Genomic DNA, 21,396 nt, shown 5'->3' with positions numbered 1-21,396 from the left:
ATAAATTATTTCTTAAAAGTTATTTATGCTGATATATGGATATTTTCTTTTTTAATAGTAAATAGTATGCTTCCAATACAGTCACTTATAAAACTTTGTTTTACTGATTTATTACTCAGACAGCTACTGCTAGAGACTAGTATACTGGCAGGCTAGCTCCGCAGGTACAGTAGTTCACCAACTGACCTGTGAGTAGTCACTACATAATACTGCCGTGCTTCTAGAACCACATACTATCTGAAGACACAAGTGTGGTCATGTCTTTACTCCGTTTATATAAACCAGCAGATTGCCAACACAATTAAAACAAACCACACTTTTCACATTACTCTAACCATTCATGGTGTGCCAGCACAGCTTAAATTGTTGTGAGACAGGCATGAGAATACACTCACATCATCACTCATCAGCACTTGGCTGCTACGATTCTGGACAAACTAGTTTCACATCATCTATAAGCAGGCTTTAACTTCAGTAGAGGTCCTCTTTAGTTGGTGGCTCTTACCCTAGTGCCCAGGCAGGCTTTATTCTGGTTGTAGACCTTGTGCTGTGCCCTTTTGTCCAGTTTGGTCCACAGAGCCTTGACCTTCCAGGTGCTGATTGCAGCCTTGAGTGAGGTGTAGAAGTTGCTGTAGTCCAGAGGGTCCAGCTCCAGCTGCCTGCAGAGGATGCTGAAGGCCTGCAGAGTCCCTTTACAGGTAGATGCCTGGACAAAGTTCTCAAAGAGGACACTGGCTTGTGCCATACGTTCATCCTCTGTCTCACCCATCTCTCCTGATGGTAAACAGTGTCCACACTCTCTCTTGTTCCTCTCCCACTTCCTTTTCTCCTAAGTCTTTCCAATCTGTTAGTAGTGGACTTTTATGATGTGGCGTGTGCTGCCATGCTTAGCAGGTTCTGGAAGAAAAAAAAAAAAAAAACAATTTTGAGACGGAGACACCAGAGATGCAAATATAATCAACCAAGAACCACTTGATCAGTCCTATATCATATACAGGATAATTACACAACCAAACTATAACCATAGAAACAAACAACTGACAAATATTATTGAGATTATGGAAAATGAGCAGGGAAACTTTTTTGATGCTTTTCTGTGTAAATTAACTAGACAGGTTTGTTTTTTGCAAATTCAGTCACATCGCTCTCATCAACATCTAATTTCCTACCACAGAAAGCAGCCGTTTCCAGCATATCACTTCATTAAAAACTTGTTTTTTGGTGCCAAATTGTGCTCAAAGATGTGATAAAACTAGAGATGCACCGATCGATCGGCAACCGATCGCAATCGGCCGATAATCGGAGTTCTCAAAATAGATCACATCAGGTCGATCAGATGACGTTTAAGTATAAAGACAGTGCATTAACTGCATGCGGGAGGTAATTTCATGGCCGCCGTTGCCCCGCACTTTGGCCTTGATGCCCCGTGAAAAAAAAAAATCATCGTACAGCCACAGTGGCCTCTGTGCCCAGTGTAGTGGGCTTGCCTTTAATTACAGCAACCTGAGTGCACAGTAGTCACTCACAGTAACTTCAGTGAGTCCGCGGTCGTGCAGATGGACTCTCATCATCACGATGATCTCACGTGAAAGCCTCTCAAACAGCAGCAGCTTCTCAAAACAGAAGTACGAAACTTACAGCACAGCGAGCGAGCTCAGCCGGTTTTGACATGATACGTAACTGACTTATGTGGTAGGATTTAGTTTGGTAAAGTTGGAAATATATTCACAGATTTGAACTTCCCAGATCCATAACTCATAATTGACACCTTGTTAAAACACAAACGACGGCTCTTTCCTACCGTAGTGAGGAAGACAACAAGCTACAACCGTATGTTAATCAAAACGAGCGTCTGGACATTAACTCTGGTCTGTATGGTCAGCCGTCTGTGAGACGAGGGCGCAGGGACCGTCTACAAAGTGCAACACCGAAAAGAGAAACTACAAAAAATATTCAATAACTTCACTATGATTCAGAGTGTAGTGTCACCAAAATCACTCCACACATCAGTGGTCTCCTGCTGGTTATTCTACAATTTTTTGTTTGGAAAAAATGTGCTTTGCCATAATTTGGGGGAGTTTCTATTGGGAGAAATATTCAGTAACACTAATATTCAGTGAGGTGTCACACAAATCACCTCACCCTAACCCTACTTAACAAAAACTACTTTTCTAATGTAACTTTAACTTGATTTTGGTATTAAAATTTTTTTTAATACACAATCCATGTCTTATTATAAATTAGGATGTTATGGTATCAGTCTGAAAGGTAAATCAACACATTTTACTCAGTGGCCTTTGTGCCCTGTCATGTGGCCTTGGTGCCCCTGAAAAAAAAAGTGAAGGCCAAATGGACTTGCCCCTAAAATGACGAAATTCCCACCCTGACTGCATGCATTCCCACTAGTAATCTACAGTTACTCTATGTAAGCTGAGTCCAAGTTGTCTCTAAGAGAGTCTCTAGAGTGTGAAATATTGCACATTGCCTCAGCCTGCAATAAAACAGGGGTCAATTCATGATACTTTCTCATCTCCTAATTTTTATACTTAATAATACAATGTCAATGCTGTGTAAGAAGAATCATTAACTAAATATATGAAAGTTACACAAGACAACAATACAGAAGAATTTGTGGATTTGACGCTGTGATCGGTGATCGGCAATATCGGGATTGGCAGATACTGCTTTCGGTGATCAGCCCCAAAAATCCTGATCGGTGCATCTCTAGATAAAACATTATCAATCAAGTTTTTCTATAGCCAATATCTACTGTTTTCTTAACCAATTGATCTGATTATTATTTTTCTGATTCATTGATTGTTTAGTCTACAAATGTGACAAAAAAAAAACAGTGGTGAGAAAAAGCCATCAGTTTCCCAGAATCCAAAGCGGCATATTTAAAATGTTTCATTTGTCCAACCCCCAGTCCAAGCCCAAAAGACTCTTCATTTAATGTCATAAGTGACAAAGAAAACCAGCAAACCCATACACTTAAAGAGCTGAAACCAGTTAATGTTGGAATTTTTCATTGAAAAATGACGATTAGTTGAGTGTCAAAATAGTTGCCAACTAACTTTCTTTCAATCAACTAATCGATTATTTGACTAATCTTTGCAACTCTAAATGCTACATCACCATGTCAGTTTATCCCAAACTGTTCTGGAGAGGACTTGGCTTCTGACAACAAAATGCTCCTTGGTGACAGAAAGTGCTACTCTGGTTTTGGTTGAATTTGCAAAAAAAAAAAAATCCTTGTTCGCATTGTGATAAAACATTGTCAAGTTCTCCTCAACTCTTTAGTACTGATGATGGTCATAACCGTCAACAAAACATTAGGATGTAGAGAACAATATATGGTGGAAAACCTTAAAATCTTATAAAGGAGAGGTCACATTCCAAATGTGAGGAATGTCTGCAGCTCACACTGAAAATAAACTGCAGAGGTCAATGTGCTGCCTCATATAGCCCGAGTGTCACGTCCTGCATTCTCTGTGAGGTGGTCAAGGACATGCACTGATTTGACCATACAATCCTGTACAGTACTACACATCGAGCCAACACCAACAAGCCTGCAGAGTTCAAACAGTCATTAATTAAGCGGCACATATTTTTTCTCTACAACAAAGATATTTTCCTCCTCCAGCTCTACTGAATGCCTGATAGGATTATGACCCAGAATGTGCTTTGGAAGGGTTCAGCTGAGCGGTCACGGGTGAAGCTTAAACGTTACAGCTGCAGGAATACAGACAACACAGTCACATCACATCATACGCAAGCAGCAACCTGGTGCCCACAGCATAGGAGGAAGTTTACCCACTAACAGGAGGCCAGGGGTATGAGACATTTCCCGATTCCTGGTTCCTTTGGTAATCTTATCTCACTTGAAAGGTTGAGGGCATGTTAAGAAGGTTATGAAGTTTGGAGCTGAAATACCTCCACTTTTAGTCAGCCACGTTATCTCCTTTTTGTCCTCCCTAGTCTCTCCCAAATCCACTTGACTCTGGTGTTAAAGTTAAATAAATTGGCATCTCAAACCTGCAAAAAATAGTCTTTCCATTTGGGAACAAAGAATATTGACTTTTCACCTAATATGATGAATGTTAGCATTCATATTCACTGTTCTTAAGTTCTATTGGTCACCATCGAAGCCTGAGGTTTCTGGCTCCTTAGCTGCTAAATGCTCAACTTTGTTCACAGGCTAGTTAATAACTGTGTGTCTGCTGTTAGGTACTGGGCAAGTAGTGTGCAATGGACTTTAATAGCTTTCCACGGAGAACAGCTGTCTACGTTGGCCGAAAACAACATGAGAGTATTGAACCCGAAAAATAAGTTGTAACAAGATGGCTGAACAATGAGCTGAACTCCCTATAAAAATGTGGGGGCCCCCAGAGCTGTTAGCTCAGAACCCTGCTGTTTACAATGTACAAGCAAGGCTGCATTCACAGACATCAAGAGAATGTTATTTTTCAGTTTGACGACACCAACGTCTTCAGCCACATTTTGAACAACGATGAGAGTTAATATGAGGAGGAAATCAACAATCTTGCAGAGTGGTGCACAGAGAACAGTCCACTGCTCAACAACAGGAAGACCAAGGAGGTGATTGTTGCCTTGCTGCCTTAAGTGCCCTGTCCCTATCATGGACCAGGTGATGGTGTCGCGCCATATACTCGAGACTAGAGAAACTGGGTCAGATGAGAGAGGTCTGGCTATGCAAGACTAGATATGACATATGCCAGACTTGTCTGCCTACAATAAAATCAGCTGCTCCAACGTTAAGGGTAGCCCATACTTCCTAACCTTATCACCTGAGTAATGCAGCCATCGGCAACTATCGAGCCAAGTTCAGCCGATAACAATAGTTTGTAAAAAGGTCCTATCGCTGTTGACCTCTACTTTTAGGTGAGGCATGTTAATATGCTGAGTCTTACAAGACTACAGGAACAGCTTCTTAGTGGTGCTGTCACACCTAAGAAAACTTTACAAGAGAGCATAATATTTTTGCAGAGGCTCTACTGGTGTGCTTTAAGACATGTATACTCATGAAGTCTTATTATATACTAAACTGAAATGTAATTGCTTTTATCAATTACAAGTCAAGAAAATTTTCTTTCTTGCATGTCAACTAAAAATTCCAACTACTTTTAAATGACATTTCTACAGCTTTCAACTGTTTAACTTTCAGTGTTTACATAGAAACTACAACTTCAGCTTGAAACAAAAATTTCAACCACTGCCCAGTTTCGTGGCCGTTTGGCGAGCGTCTAGGACCCTGGTTGTTGCAGTTGTTGGCCAATGTCGGTGGCTTTTTGGCTGACTGAGCATGTTGAATCGCAGCTGAGCCCGTCAGTGAATACAAATCATTATGATTGGCTGTTCAGTGAAGCAAACTGCTGCACGAGAAGAGAGAAAGGAGAACAAAGAAATAAAATAAAAGCAAACCCCCTTGAACCTGTCCCTGTAGTATCCATGATTTCACCCATTTAGCAATTTCTCTTCACTTTTTGCTTCCGCCTCTTCACGAGAGCCATCTGCAGTTTATCATCGAACTAATTCCCAATTAGAGGTGGCTATATACTCGAGAATGGTGCTTTATCATAACAATAGTTCGTATATCTGCAGTCCTGATTGTTCAGGTTCACCTTTTTCGAATGACATATACAGACTACGCTACCTGGTATTATTTTCTGTCACACATGTGCAGAATGTACAAGCTAGATGGCCGTCAGCTGTAGTCTTAGCTGCGTGTTCAAGTGCAGCTTTTTGGCTGAGACACAGGCAACGTAAGGGAAAGCAACAGTTGGCCTTTGTTCCTGCCAGTTCTTTGATGTCAGTTTGGTGAGTCATCCCTTACCTTACCTAAGGAAGCAACTCAAACCCTTCCAGTACTGTAAATACAACTGACAATTCATCTGCCTCAGTCCTTCAACTTAAAACACAACTGCATACAACACTTCACATTCCGACACTAAACATTTGGAGACCATTTTCAGTGTATGTGACCACACATTTCTTTTCAAAAAAGGTAGTCTGAATACAATGCATTCCCCAAAATTCAACCAATGGATCCATGCTATATCCCAAGCTCTACCCAACAACAGACTCAGGTTATCTGAAGCTTCTGCCAGGAGTATCATGGACAACACATCTTTCAAAGTTACGTATCAGATCCCAATCGCTGGAAGCCTCTCAGCATTATTCTCACTATTACAGTCATGGAATCTGCTGTCCTGCAGAAGCAGGGAGAGGGATACTGTTACTCTCTCTCACACATGCAGGAACACACACACACACACACACACACACACAGACCAAGTTAAACACATGCATCATATACTTGTTGTCCAACAGGCCTGAAACACAATCACCTGTTAACCAGTGGATGTACTCCATATGCAAACTCCTTGTGCGTCATGGCAAGGGAAAGTGCAAGCTGCACATGGACGACACCTGGTTAGCCTTTTATTCTGTGCCAGTCATATATCCCACTGTACGCACACACCCGACTCCCCAAGAAACACACTTTCCCTTTAAGTCCTTGAGTGGCCCAGAGGGGGTCTCAGATCTCTGATACCAAACAATTTGGCAGCAGACAGTAGCCTCTCAATTGCTATCACCCCCCACAGACACAGACACACACACACACACACACACACACACACACAATTTTATACCTTTCGGACTATTTCATGCCCAGATAAAATGTTACCAAAGCTTTGTTCCTTGTTGCCAAGACTACAGATCAAAAACTGGACTTCACTCCAACATTAAACTGCAACATTTAAAATATCTGCTTTAGGCCAAATATCGGCATATCAATTTGTTTGGCTACATGGGACAAAATGAGCTGAAAACAGGGAAATTACAGGAAATTTATTTGGAAAAGACACCCTGATATCCGCTCAGAGACTGACTGCCCTACTTGTGTCTTGCTCTGATGACTGGACATGATTAACTGCAACTCCCTCTGAACCATTAGGTCAAGAGGAAAAATACAGGCAAGTGTGTAATGATGTACACTGTGCCAGAAAGCTATGGGAGAGATCACAGCCTTTTGGTACTACACTGTATGTAACCACATCTGGCAGGGTCACTCAGGAAGTCATGGCACAGAAAGTGTTTAACTTCCTGTTAAGTGGTATCTCCTTCCAATTTGTTTACTTGTGTATGCACATTCGTATGTGTTTGTCGAAGAGGGTTCAACCCTGCAGTCGAACTCACGTTAGCTGCAGCCGCTGCAAACACAGTCCACTTTTTGGCTTTAAATATATTTTGTTTGACCAGGTGGTTCCTCAAGTTAGACGTATTGCCTCGTCAGATTTGTATTTTGCATCACAAACATTGCAGCAAGTACATTGCAGCACATTGACTCACTGTGTTGCAGGAGAGATGTCTCGCTCTTTCTCTCTATCACGTTTCTCTAAAGATGTGCTCTCAACTTTGGTAGCAATTGTTTACTGTACAGTAATTGGTACTCCATAGAACCAATATATTTTGGTCATTCCTACGGTCTGATCATTAGCGCTTGCATCACTGCATGACCCGTTAAATGATTAAACAACATCTCATTTACCAATTTACAGCTTCCTGGTCATGACTCCCTTGACTGTAGGGTGCAATGTACATGCCTATTTCTATCACTCATGCAAGCCTATTAACACTGAACATTCACTTTACATATATCTATTTATGAACACTGAATGGATGACTTGTTAATTAAGTCAGCTATCTCAAAAGCTTCAAGTGACCACAATGAAGGTGTAAACTGCAACTCAAGAAGCTTTCAAAAGTAACAGGACGCTAACAGCACTTGGGGATATTTATATGGATGCAAAGATAGAGTCCTATTAGATGTTAAAGGTCAGGTGTCACAGTTAAGATCAGTGAACCTGCCCACCTACTGATACAGAAATGTATGTTCAAGCTGGAAGCAAAGTTAATTCTAGCGGCAGCAATAAGAATTGTATCTCCAGAGCTGTATTCAGGATGTGTTTACCTTAGCTGAGCACACAGACTGGAAATGTTAAAAAAACATATCAGCTACAGCTGGCTGGTCCTGTCTACCCAAATAATACATCAACCAAAAAATACATTTTAATGTCCATATTGTACTTGGTTAGTTGAATCCTTACATGAGGCTGATCATTTCCTCTTGCTTCTAGGCTTTATGCTAAGCTAAGATAGCTACGTCCAAACTTATATGCTTATCAAATAAATGAAAGGTCCAATGTGTAACCAGCCAACGGTACACCCCACGACTAACCTTCCCCTACTGTGGCCACTAATAATGCAAAAAACCCAAAAGGCTCTTTCTAGAGCCAAAGCTTGGTTTATCTGTTCTGGGCTACTGTAGAAAAATAGTGTTGCATTATGGCCCAATAATCTGTAGATATAACGGCTGATTCGATGCTTAGTTTCTAATTAACTTAATTAGAAAGATAATATTCAAATTCAATAGATCATTAGATCCTCCTTAATCCTATGTACTGAACCTTTAAGTAATCCATTAGCTGAACTGACTGACTGATGGACTTCTTGGCTATAGCTTATTGCATCACAACATGAATTCACCCTTACATATTAGTAAAGCTATTTCTTTGGTGACACGTTTGTCATAGTCATTATTCCCACTCAGTCACAAATATGATTTTTTTCAGACACAGGATTAACCCATGGTAATACCTGAATGCACAACTGTTCGGCCAAAATGTTCGAACTGTACACACATTCACCAAGAACTGTGGATAAATAACAACCCTGAACCTTACATTTATCAGTGTTGGGATTGATAAAGTAACTCAAAGGGATCACTGGGCTTTAGACTGATAAAATGGCTGTATCTCAATGTGACACTTGATAATGATACTCATGGAACTGCATACAAAGACAGAAAGACTCTGAAGGAAGTTACTATAACCAAGAGATCATGGAAGCCTCGAACTAATCGTTCAAGACAAACTTGTACATAATCATCATTTTTAGCAGTGAGCCACATCAGCTGCTGACAAAGTGAGAGAGTCCAGCCAACCTTCTTAAAGCCAAGAACTCTGCAGTCAATAATAGGAGCGAACCAAATCCTTTCACAGAGGGCAAACTGCACAACACCTGTAATGGGTAATGTTTAGTACACTACACAGTATGGAGTCAGGTTGCCAGTCTCTTGAATTTCAAGGAACTGGAGCGTACAGGTGACAAGTAGAGCAGGAGAAGTATGTCACTGGGTCAAGACAAAGAGACACTACATTCACAATGGAGACGCATCATTACAAACATACAGCATGTCAAGAGTTTTCTTTTGCATACAACCGGAAAAAGGTGTCATCTGTAACACTTTTAACTTCCTGGATCCAGTGTGAACAAAACAATGCATACAGGGCACAAACATTACATTCACCTCTGACTTTGACCTGGTGAGCTACAGTCAGAAAGATTTAAAATTACTCATATACTATGTCTTTTGACTTCAGGCAACTGGGCTATGCTGTAACCTGTAAATGACCTAAAATGTGTTCCATCAACACAATATGAAACTGGAATGCATCATGGCAAGAGTCTGGACTGTTTCCTGGTATATAACAAGACACATTTCAAACACTTAATGATCTTTTGGGATCCATTTGTCTTTTCTGAATCTGTGCCAAAGAGCTGCAACACAGTCAGATCATCTCTAAAACTGTTTTCTTCATTACATTCCTACACTTTGACTAATGTGTCTGTTTCAACACGGAGAGGCTGATTCCAAAATAACAATGAACAGATGCAGTCTGCCTTGTGAGCACTTCCTCTGTCTAGGGATGATTACACGGTTGATTACCATGTACATGTGGCAGGACATGTCAATGCCATCTTGTCACAGGATTACAGATCAGAGTACAATTCCTAAACTTGACCAGAAACCATGTTCATAAAACTGGCCTTTAGTTCGACAAGATTCAGGATTCAGGACTATTAATGATCTTCATGTCGGACAATCAGTTGGATTTCTGGCATGTCAGAAAGGTGTCAGTTGTCTTGATGTTTGAGTAGCTCCACAATTGCTAAACAGCAAGCCCAACCCGCCCTGTCTCATATTACTGCTTTGAACCGCAAGAAGCTAGTTAAGCTGGGAGATATATGCGAAGACATGTTTCACAAGCTCTCTCAGCTGTAAGTGTAATAACTGAGCAAATGTCAAGAAAGGAGGTACTCTCGCATCCATTTTCCATACCAAAATGGAAAATACAACCACACACGTTCTCAATTCAAGCCTCTCTCTTTTACCAAACTAGAATGAGCTTAGATGCCTTATTAACTCCCATTAAAAAATACTTCATTGTGACAAAATAAAACTTACTAAAACAGTCTTGGTTTGCCTTTCCACAATCTCCTCTGCTTTGGTCAAATTAAATTATCAATTCCCAGAAGAATTTCGGCTCTACATCCCCCTGTGATCTGAGGTCTCAGTCCAGGCAGGTCAAGCACGACTGGCCCCACAGCTAACCGAGCCATTAGCCTCTTTGCTATCGGTAGCTAGCCACAGCCAAGGATAGCAAGCAAAAAGCAGCAGTTGTCCGTCAACCTGGTAATATGCTTCCCATTCGATATTTCTAGTTACCTAGGAATTCTGGCCATATTTTGCAAATTACACATTTAAAATGTGTATTGTGTGTTACTATAACTGCCTAGCTTTTCCTGAACTAAGACAAATAATATTAGAGGTGAAACTGCATGTTTTAATTGAGTAGGATCTGAACAGAAACTGAAATTCTATTAAAAGTTTTTTTGCCCATCATAAATTAAACTAAACTCAAAATAAATGTGATGGAGGAGCCGTGTTGGGATCCAACAGATCACAAGTGGAGATCACGAACAGATAGCTGTTGGCTTCTCCATTGTATTGTCTGTTTACAATCCTCAGAGACAGATTTGCCATCAGCAACACATTTGTTCTACAGCCTTTTTTTTTTTTTTACTCAGACAGTGGCAAAGAACTGTGCAGAAAGATCTTTGTCAAGGAGCTCTGTTGATCACAAGACTTTGTTTGGTGAGTCAATCACTTACAACATAACAGAATTGTAGTTATGTAAAGTCAATGGCCTGTAAATGTGTGTGGAAGTCTGAGAGGGGGATCAAAGCTGAGTCAACAAGTTCCTGCCCAGACAGACTAGATGCCAAGAGAGAGGGAGAGAGAGAGAGACGAAAAACAGAAAAAAAAAACAGTGTGAGAGAGACAAGCGAATGAAGAAAATTGTGTAGAGAGGGATCTACAGACAGACAGGGAGTGTTCGGCGCAGAGAACATCGTTGCGGATTCTTTAGTTTTGAAATGTATGGAATTTAAATCGGATCCAAGAGAGTGCAGACTTGGCCAAGAGACACGGATCTCCTGAATGTGATGCTGATTAGCTCCAGCAGCTGCGATTTCTGCTGAAAACAGGAAATATGAACAGCTGGAATGTCAGCAAGCTCAAGTGTGGGCCATGAAACACACCACACTCAACTGCATCAGTTTTTAAATGAATGAGGAACAATATCGGCTAATAAAGAAGCTACAATGACAATGGACCTCAACAAGTTGCAGAGATCTGTCTGAATGAATTCAGTTCAATCCAAAAAAATGTGCTGTTTGTTCGATGTTTTCATGAGAAGAACACAATTAGCATCCTATTTTAGTTGCCAAAGTAGATCAACCATTTGTTTCATAAAGGTGTTCATAAAATGTATTTCATCACCTTTGGCAGAAGCACACAGGTGAGTTCAAGGGGAGCTTATAAGGAGAACTTAGGAGAACAGCTATCCTTAGCTCTGGACCAAAAGTATTTTCCAGTTTGTCATCATACTGTCAAGAAGATCATTATCTTACAAATACCCTGAAATATCATGATTTTATTTGCTAGCCATGTCGCCCATCCCTACCGTGAGCTCCAACAAAACAAAGTTTTCATGATAATTTTACCAGAAAAGCCATTTTCCTAGTTCCTCTCAAGACTCACTCAGCATCTTGCTCTTCAGCTCCATTCTTCATTTTGTTAACTGCTACAACAACAACAACATGTCTAGTTCATCTGCATAACACAAATATATGACACACATAGGTTTCTGACTCAGTATTAACAGAAAGCTGATATTGTTAAATAATACTTCAACTTCACATCTTACAAAACAGCTGACTTTTTCCACTGCTGTCAGTGCATACACACCAACTGATGTTAAACTGCTTATAGTACAAACACTTTCACTTAATTGGAAATTTCAACTACTTTTACCAAAACGGACAAAGTCACTAACTGCTAGTGCTGTCAACGGCCTTTCTTGAGGGGAAACTTCTGGGTGAATATCTACAAGTCACATCAGACTGGTCCACGGCTGAGAGTGACACACCCACAGATAGGGGGCTCTAAGAGGGAGCAAACTGCTCATCAGCTACATATTTGTTATTCCCTGGGTGGGAGACCACAGCACAGTCAAGTGGGTCATTAACGTAAAAGGACGGAACGGGGGCAAAAATGCCTGAGTGCATGTGTGTGGTCACAAACGAATACGTTTGATGTGATAAACAAATGAAAATAGTTAACCGACAGTATTTCCGAAAGTGCATCAGCGAAACAGCCTGACGATAAGATTGCTGTGATTCCTTAAAGGATAAGCTCATTCAAAAATGAGAACTCTCATTAATTACTCACCACCATGCCAACAGAAAGTCAGGTAAGGTTTCGTAGTTGGGGACTAAAAAAAAAAGATAAATTATTGTCCACAGAATCGATATACAGTATCATATTGTGATGAAACTTGTGATTTACAACTCTAGGTGTTGTTGTGTAAACAGCTCACAGGTCCCATAGTGGTTAAGTAGCTATAACTGTACAGGACACCATGTTTTAGTACAGCAGCTAGACTTGACTATCATGTAAGACGACGTAACATGCCTGCTGTCTTGAGGGGACAGCTGAGTTTTATGACTTAGGTCAATGACTCACACACTTAGACTATGACTCCACTTGGTAACAAGTACGTCATTCTGATTCTACATTTTGCATAATGGTGCCAAATTACAAATTTGTAAAACTTGCTCATATTAGCAGACACAACAGTCAAGTCAAGTTTCAATTTCCATGACTGTTGTGTCTGGAATACATCTAAAACATCAGAATATTACAGAACTTCTAGGCAGACAGGCTATATAACTCATGACTATCAAATAAACATGTTCTGCACAAGTGCTCTGTGCAACTGAGGGATCAAAGCCCTGCAGATATCCACAGTGAAAACAATTTTGAACACGAAGGCAAAATAAAACAAAGCCATACGGGAACAGCTGAGTTTTATAACAAACCTTCCCTGGGGTACAGTACAGTCATATCCCATTTCCAATTTCACACAGTCCGTGCTTGTTCTCCAGTTAGCAGCAGGGTGATGACTTCCTCCGTCATATGTCTCCCATCAATAGGCGATGAAAAAGCACCATGAAAAAGATCAGTTGAGACTTGAACATAGCCTTGTGAGGTGGCCACACATACGGTGCTTTAAGGCTGTCCTCTACTAGCCAGGCTGTTGTGGACTGTTAAGTAATTATAAAAACCAGCAAGCCCCTTGCGTTGTAAGGTTATATTTTACATTGTGCGTTAAGGCACAAAAAAGGCAAAAGTCTGCAGCCCTTTGCTACTGTATAAAGGGCTGTATCATTGTGTCATCTGACCAGCTGACTGGTTTGTATCCTGGTGTCTTTTTTGTGAGTCTAAATCCAGTTCATATGATTAAGGAAGGAGGAAGGAGCAAAAAGATTTGCATCTCTTGTCTGGTTCATCAGATGTAAATATGACAGACATTGAAACCACTGATGGGCCAAAATTCAAATGCATGGAAATCATTCTGGAATCAAACAGAGAGGTAAAGCAAAGTCTGAGCAAGTCAGATATTTGCCAAACTGAGAATGAGACTCAAAAACAACTCATTTTAGAATAGCTTTAAGAGTTTGCTTAAATTAGTCCTAAATAGTGTTGCTGTAAATGTCCACCGTAGTGCATGCACACCTACTTTGCATGCCTCTACTTTCTGTTTCCCTCTCCTTTCTTTTATCTCTCTACCAACAAGCTGCTTTCTTCATCAGCTGTAAGTTTCTGCAATTCTGCTGTCATAACAGCAGGTTAGGTGAGTGTGGAGGAAGCTTGCTCATTAGGTAGCCATGTACATTTAACAGGTCCACAACAAACAGGTGCCATTGAAAGTTTGTACAAAACAACAGCATAAGTAGGTCTAGATCAAATAGGAGAGGTTGCATCACAATCAATGTGTTAACCTAGTTAGTTGATCACGGTTGGTGACACAGTGGAAGAAGCGTCACAGTGTGTCACACTAATATAAAAAAAGCCAAGAAACTACAAATATTTAGCAGCTGACAGATGACAGCTCATTGACAGAATGACAGATGCTGCAATGACAGATGAAGGCAGATTTAAGTGCAAGTACTACGTTCTTTGTACTCTTACTGCATGCAACAGTATGTACTCTATAAGAGTGGCTGCAGCACATACAGTACTAAATCTACTGCGAGAGCTTCAGGATAACTGTTGAACAAATGAGTTCCTGCACAGTCTTTGCTTATATTTAAAACATGAACTAAAAATTGCCTTTGGTAATCTTCATCACCAGGTTATGGTGAATTAACAAATGCGTTTTATACAATGAGGCGTCGAGCAATTGTGTAAAACTGATAAAACAAATCCACTGCAGCATTACAGTTCAGTCTGATGACAATGTTAGCTGTAAAACTAGATAACTGGCAAATAGATACAACCAATATATGTGCTCCAAATGAAGATAACCCAAACCTTTCTTAAGGAAATCCATATTGTAATCTCCTCTTAAAAAAAATGTATAGTTGAAGATTTTTACAGTTTTGTAAGCCAAGATGATGCAGGTACTTATTTGTTCAACAATTATCCTGAGGCTCTTTGTGAAATTCAAGAACTCCTTACAGTAGATTTAGTGGACGTCTGGACACAAATCAAAATAAATGCAATGCATGCAACAGTATGTACTCTGTAAGGGTAGCTGCAGTACATACTAAAAGTGAAATGAATAAGCGATGTGATTCAGAACGCTCCTGCATGCTGACTTAGTGGAGACAACATTGTGCCTTTGGAATTCTACTGATGGAAAAAACACTCAACAGTCAAAGATTGATACTTTAAAAAAAAAAAAAAAAAAAAAACCTGACATCAAAACTTAACACAAAAACTGCCTTTGCTAATCTTCAACACCAGGTTATGATGCATTTAGGAACGTGTTTTATACAATGAGGCATTAAGCGATTGTGTAAAACTGATTTTACGACCTCTTTCAAGCAATTTTATATCATTTGCACTTCCCGCACCAAGAAATATAATCAGGCAAACCATTAATCAACTATTACATACAATGTATGTACATATTACATATTGTTTTAAATGCTTGACCAAAGGCAATTACTCAATCATGTTTGAAGTTCAGATTAAAATACAGAATAGCAACTGATACATGGCTCCCCATAAAAAAAAAATATGCCCAGCTGAGCTCTAGACTCACTCAATGTTAAGACACTTCTGTTTATACATACCATGGAGTCAAGAATGATACCGTCTCCAAGCACTCCTGATGTGGATTAACAGCAGTTTATAATCAGACTTTACAGATATATAGGGAGCAAGATAACAATGTGTGTGTTCAACAACAACTCGTCACATTTCTGAGCTGGGGTTAGAGATTCCTTTTAAGGATTTACGCTATCACACATGGACGGTTTCTTTTGACGCAGGTTTACTGACAAGGGCATAGTGCTGAGTCTTACCTTTGGTACAAAGGTTGTAACCAAGTCTGGAGGAGTGTCCAAACATCTGGTAAACACACATTGAACTACTATGACTGTAAAAGGACAAGTGTAGTTACAAGACCTAAATTGGCATTGCTGTCAATTGCAGTTCTGTCACTGCAAATACACTGCGATTGTTTGTATTAATAGAGAACTATGGATTCATCCAGTCATTCAACCCAAATATATCCCTGCTATCACCACGGATAGCATTCTTCTGTTTATCTTAGTACTCCAAAAATATCACATTATTTCAACATAAAAATAAAAGTGACCACTGCCTTAACATTTTATGTTAACTGTTAAATGTTGATAAATTTGCTCAAGATTTAACTAGTAGGCCTAAAGCTTTTTGAAGTCTGATCCCTTGTGGATTATTCTGACTAACTGATAATTAGCACATAGGAAGGGGATGAGACAGTATTAATGCTCCCGCCTTAATTAATTAAATGGCTTAGCAAATACAGGCGTTGTGTGACTGTTTCATGTTTTGGAAGTTGTTACTTCCAAAGGATCCTCAGCAAGAGGAAAAAAAAGGTCTTATTTCTCCTTAGGTCATGTCTGACGTGGTAGTATAATAAACCCCAACTTACAAAATCTGGAAAATATTACAATTATGGCCTTAGTAATAACACAGTGGCTATTATTTTAACTGTAGCAATACAGTTCAGTCTGATGACCATTTTAGATGTAAAACTAGATAGCTGGCGAATAAATACAACCAATATATGTGCTCCAAATGAAGATAATCCAATCCTTTATTTGAAGAAATCCATATTGTAATCTCCTCTTCACCAGATTTCAGAGTTTAATAGCTATTTTCACAGTTTTAAATATTAACAAAGACAGTGCAGGTACTTATTTCTTCAACAATTATCCTGAGGCTCTTTGCAAAATTATTTAGAACTTAAAGCCTCCTTACAGTAGATTTGGAGGACGCTACCAGAGAGCAGCAGTAGCTAATGTTAGACTAGAAATGGAGTCTAGTAACATAAATGACCAGCTGCCAGCACATCACAGAAATTCCATAGTGCCCCTTTAATAAAAAAACTAACAATTGGAGCTGGAGAATTTATACTGTGTAATTGTATCATTGGTATCAATAAATCTTGTGCTACTTGGTGGACAAAAAAGGAGACGTGCACTATAGGGAATTTTGTAGATTTTATGAACAAAATACAACTCCACTTAGTGCTAGTAAATCAAAGTATTGCTTTTGTTCCAGTGTAGAACTTTAATTTCACGGTCTTAATAAGAGCTTACGGCAGAGAATATGAGTCAGGCTTTACTCCACCCCTCTCACAACACAAACTAGAGTAGCTTGGGTTGAATAATACACGCCATATGTTTGCTTGTACTGCGATAGGCTTCAATTGCCGCATGTGAGCCCTGAAATCAAACCCTTAATCCTTACAGTATTAACACAACACACTGTAGAGGTTTGGGGATGGATTAAGCCTACAGCTTGCAAGCAGTTGAGACATTATATCCCATAAAGTATCTCCACATTGCACAGCAATGTGCATAAGGCTGTCTTAATTTAGAAGTCAACCACTTGTTTCTATGAGCTCACTGCCAGCGTTGCAGTATCTTAAGTTACAATGAATAGAGTTTATTGATGTAATGATTTACTGAACAAAAACTGTCCTGGATGTATTACTTAATAGTGCAGCACTCAGTAGTGGTTGTGCTAGAGCCAAGCAATGACCGTCTAGACTATATTTTGATTTAGATTAAATTTAAGACCCCGCCTCATGGGGTTGGATTTGGACCCATGTGTCCTCGAGAAATACAGGACTTTGTAGGCTAATAGGCATTAAGACTACTGATGTACAGCTGCGCACAAAGGGTCTTAATGTTTCCAGACGGCAAATCAAACTTGCAGACACTAAAACCTTAAACTTTAATGCAAAAGAAGAGCATTTATACATAAAGAAAAACAGCTGGTAAATTAATGCAATAAGGCAGACCAATTTTAGTGAAACCAATAGAGTGTGTTAGGGTTGGTGTTGTCACATGGCACAATTATAGTCATACTTTAATGTTAATAGTTTAAAATAGTAGATGAAATAAAGTAGTTCCCAACCTGAAAGCAACAACACATTCAAGTAAGGGAGAATAAAGTGAGAAAAAGTTTAATAAGTTTAGTCTCCATTAACTCCTACGCAAGTAATGACATACAGCGAAGTCAGGTAATTAAAATTACTTCCTATAAACTTAGCCGATGCTCCACAGTGTCCAAAATACGAACTGTTAGTAACTGCTCAGTTTCAATACAGTACTGTCATCAGGAGCACAGGGGAGACATCTGATACGGTTAACACCCTTTACTTTTTTAACTGCTGGGGCCACAACGAAGGGAGACTTTCCCTGGTCCTGAGAGGCTGCAGCATTTAGTGACTATAACTAGGGATGACCAGGTCAGGTTTTTTTTTTTTACCCCGATCCCGATGCAAGTCCTTTAATATTTAGTAAATGCCAATACCGAGTCCTGATCTGATACTTATCCTAAACTAATATTTTCCTGGATAATACAGCTGCGTTAAGAAAAAAAAGTACCTGCATGCAAGCTGTTCCTTAATAGTTTTTTTTATTTTGTTGAAACAAAGTATATTCTTTTATATGGCTCTTTCTTATTCTGCATATGCTATTGCAACACTTGCCTACCACCTTTCTTGCGTTAGCAGGTAAGTCTGTGACGCTGCACTGTGACAGCAGACCCTCGTGTACAGTCAGCTGAAGTGCGATGCAGCCCACGCTTGGTACCTCCATATCATCCATTGCTTTTTTCATATTCCGTACGTTGTCACGTAAAATGACGTGGACGCGTTGCTTGTCTATTTCACGTGCGTTCAGCATCTCCTCGGTTGCCTGTTTCACATGCTCTGCTGTATGAGACCCACGAAACTAGTGAGAATACCAGCATGTTGTAACTCGAAAGTGGAGTCAATGTACTGTAATGCCGAGATGATAGGGCATACCGGGAATTCAAAAACTCCAGATGACGAAGAAAACCCCGATCCTCTACCACGGAGATGAGCTCTCAAACTTTGTGAGTGTTTGTTTTTTTATGTGCTGAATCAAATGAGTAGTATTCAGTGCAGCTCTTTTGTTACCCCCTCGCTCAGCGGCAGTATTGTAGATGTTACATGTCGCCGTTGGACTACTTTCGCTTTCAAATTTAAAATTTTTCCACACTGCAGTCATTTTATCCACAGGCTCTGCTCCAACTTGCAGTCACTTTCCTGCCGCTCACTCTCTCACACTCGCTCAAACATGCACTCCCTATGCAAAATCCTGTTCCTTAAAGGAGCTATGCTACACCTACAGCAGTACTTTCATGTACGAGTCCTCTCAAGATTGATGAGAGGGCGCTGGAACGGGTAATCATGCTTGCACAACATGTAAGTCAAAGTCATTAGCGGCCCACTTTTTTAATGGATTTTAGCAGCGGAGCTCATAATTAAAATACAGGGGGAACACTGACGAGACTTGCCTAGACTTAACCTGGAGCTTCTATACAGGATTTATTTTAATCATCCTGCTACCTGTGGAAAACCCTTGGACATACCAAGAGCTCAGCTTTGCCTTTCTCATCTGACAGGAGCCCATCTGGTCGGACAGTGACACTCCACTCCCTGGTGTATTTTTGTCCCGTTTCTCCCCCTGGCCTGATATGTGCAGTGACACCCCCTTATAAGTCAAGCATTCATTCCAGGAAGTGACAGCTTGTGCAACGGCTATTTTTCTGCCCCACAAGTATCACTGTGCAGATGAGTAGGAAACAGCAAGATGAAATGGTTTGAGATTAACATCTTGAGGGTTGGCTGCATGGCAGTAGGAAGGGAAGATCAAAGGAAAAAAATGAGGGGGAAAAAAACCACTTAAGAAATGTCATACATTTGACTTCTGTTATGAACTGCAAACAGAAAGGGGTTTCCATCAAGGCCACAAACATAAAAATCAAGATGATGAGAGACAATCGAGGGGGAACACACATAACAGCACTGTGAATCAAAGATTACATGTATGGGAAGAAGAAGCTAAAACAAGGCCTCTAATCAACTTCATGTCAAATGCTTTGAACAATGGCAGGTTGCGTTCAAAAAGGTACTTATTCTCACAGATGTCTCTAAATATGACCAGAGGTGAAATCAGTGCTTATATCATTACATCTGTGCATACAGTGCTGTTCCATTCTGCTCCTTTCCACCCATCAAATTCACATTAAAGGAACCCTGTGGAGTTTTTGATCACTAGTAGCACTAAGGAACGCTTAGGTGGATTCCTCTTTTGTTTGTGGCGTGATAGACAACGACTTCACACTATGTCGCCGACCAGCAGCTCGGGTTTTTTACCGAGAAGAAAATGCAGCAATGCACCAACAAAGCTAAATAGAAGACTGTCATTTGGCGAACATTGCTTGTGTCTGAAATCACAGTAAATCACATTACTATAGTAGTATACTACATTTGCTGTCCATTATTTTTCAAACTATATCATGACCTCAAAATGCAATGCTCCGCAGGTTACAAATGGGGCTAGGTAGGCACTCATTTTTTTGTCTGTATCAAGGATGCACAATATGGATTTTTATCAACTGATACCACAACCAATAATTGCCTTCAACTCAAGGCTGTTAGCTCTGCAGATAACAAACAATTTACATTTTTCAACCTGTACTTTATGCACACCTGAAACCGATATTTAGCCCAAGAAGATTGATTTCCCGATATCAGCTCAATAATTTATCTGTCCGATACACAGAACATAGTGCATGCTTCGTGTGGATAAATCATACACAAAAAAAACAATGACAAAGACCAAGATCTTTCTTTAAAACAAAAATTTGCAGTTGTCAGCAGCAGGAACGTTTTAAAGGTGAACATGATTAATTCAGCAGTAATGGTGTAGAAACCGCAACAACAAGGTTGCCCAAGCCTTTTTTCTGCAACTACCCCAGTTTAAAATCACCACTTAACAAGGAATTGTCCAAATCCTGCACCTCTGACCTGTTAGCCCTTTATGCTGACCAAGCTGCTTCAGACCAACACTCCCATCCAACAACCATAAACCACTTGCAACAACTGCGATCCATAATCCATGTATATGAACGCAACCGTAAAAAAAAACACCCTCCACTGAGCGCATGCACCGGATACTCTGACCTCTGCACTGTTGGCAGGCTTGTGTGAATAGAAAGGGGAAAACATTCATTAAGTTGGTGCAGATCCGGTTCTAATGAAGAGTAATCCATTACATCACTCAAGTGCAAATTGAGTGAAAGTTTATCCTGCGAACTGAAACGTCGGTCCACAACTACAGAGGTGTACGGGGTTCACAGATGAGACGTGGCCGACTTGCCTGACTGGATTTCACGTCTCTGAGGACGTGAAGCCACCTGCTGCACACAGGAATCAACTGGAACACGAGAGGAGGGAAGGACACACTTGTATCACTTTATAGAATTACAAGCTCATGCACACAACTGGGAAACTCCGGGGGGAAAATTCACGGCCATGCAATCTTGTACTTTTCCTGTGGGCGAATCTTCCTGGGCACCATGAAACT

The 21,396-nt window shown here is 40.2% G+C and overlaps 1 protein-coding gene across 3 annotated transcripts in view; it reads right to left on the bottom strand.

The window, feature by feature from the left end:
- mical2b (microtubule associated monooxygenase, calponin and LIM domain containing 2b) overlaps positions 1-21,396 on the bottom strand; it is a 66,225-nt gene that overhangs the window by 43,837 nt on the left and 992 nt on the right. For all 3 annotated transcript variants that reach the window (XM_030425868.1, XM_030425869.1, XM_030425870.1), the window contains exon 2: positions 506-897. In XM_030425868.1, the coding sequence (XP_030281728.1) occupies positions 506-769 (264 nt within the window). In that variant the 5' untranslated portion in view covers positions 770-897. The remainder of the gene's footprint in view (positions 1-505; positions 898-21,396) is intronic.

Source organism: Sparus aurata, chromosome 8 (genome assembly GCF_900880675.1).
Source record: "Sparus aurata chromosome 8, fSpaAur1.1, whole genome shotgun sequence".
Classification (NCBI taxonomy): Eukaryota; Metazoa; Chordata; class Actinopteri; order Spariformes; family Sparidae; genus Sparus; species Sparus aurata.
The sequence above is the reverse complement of the archived record's forward strand: the minus strand, read 5'-3'. Positions and strand labels throughout refer to the sequence as shown.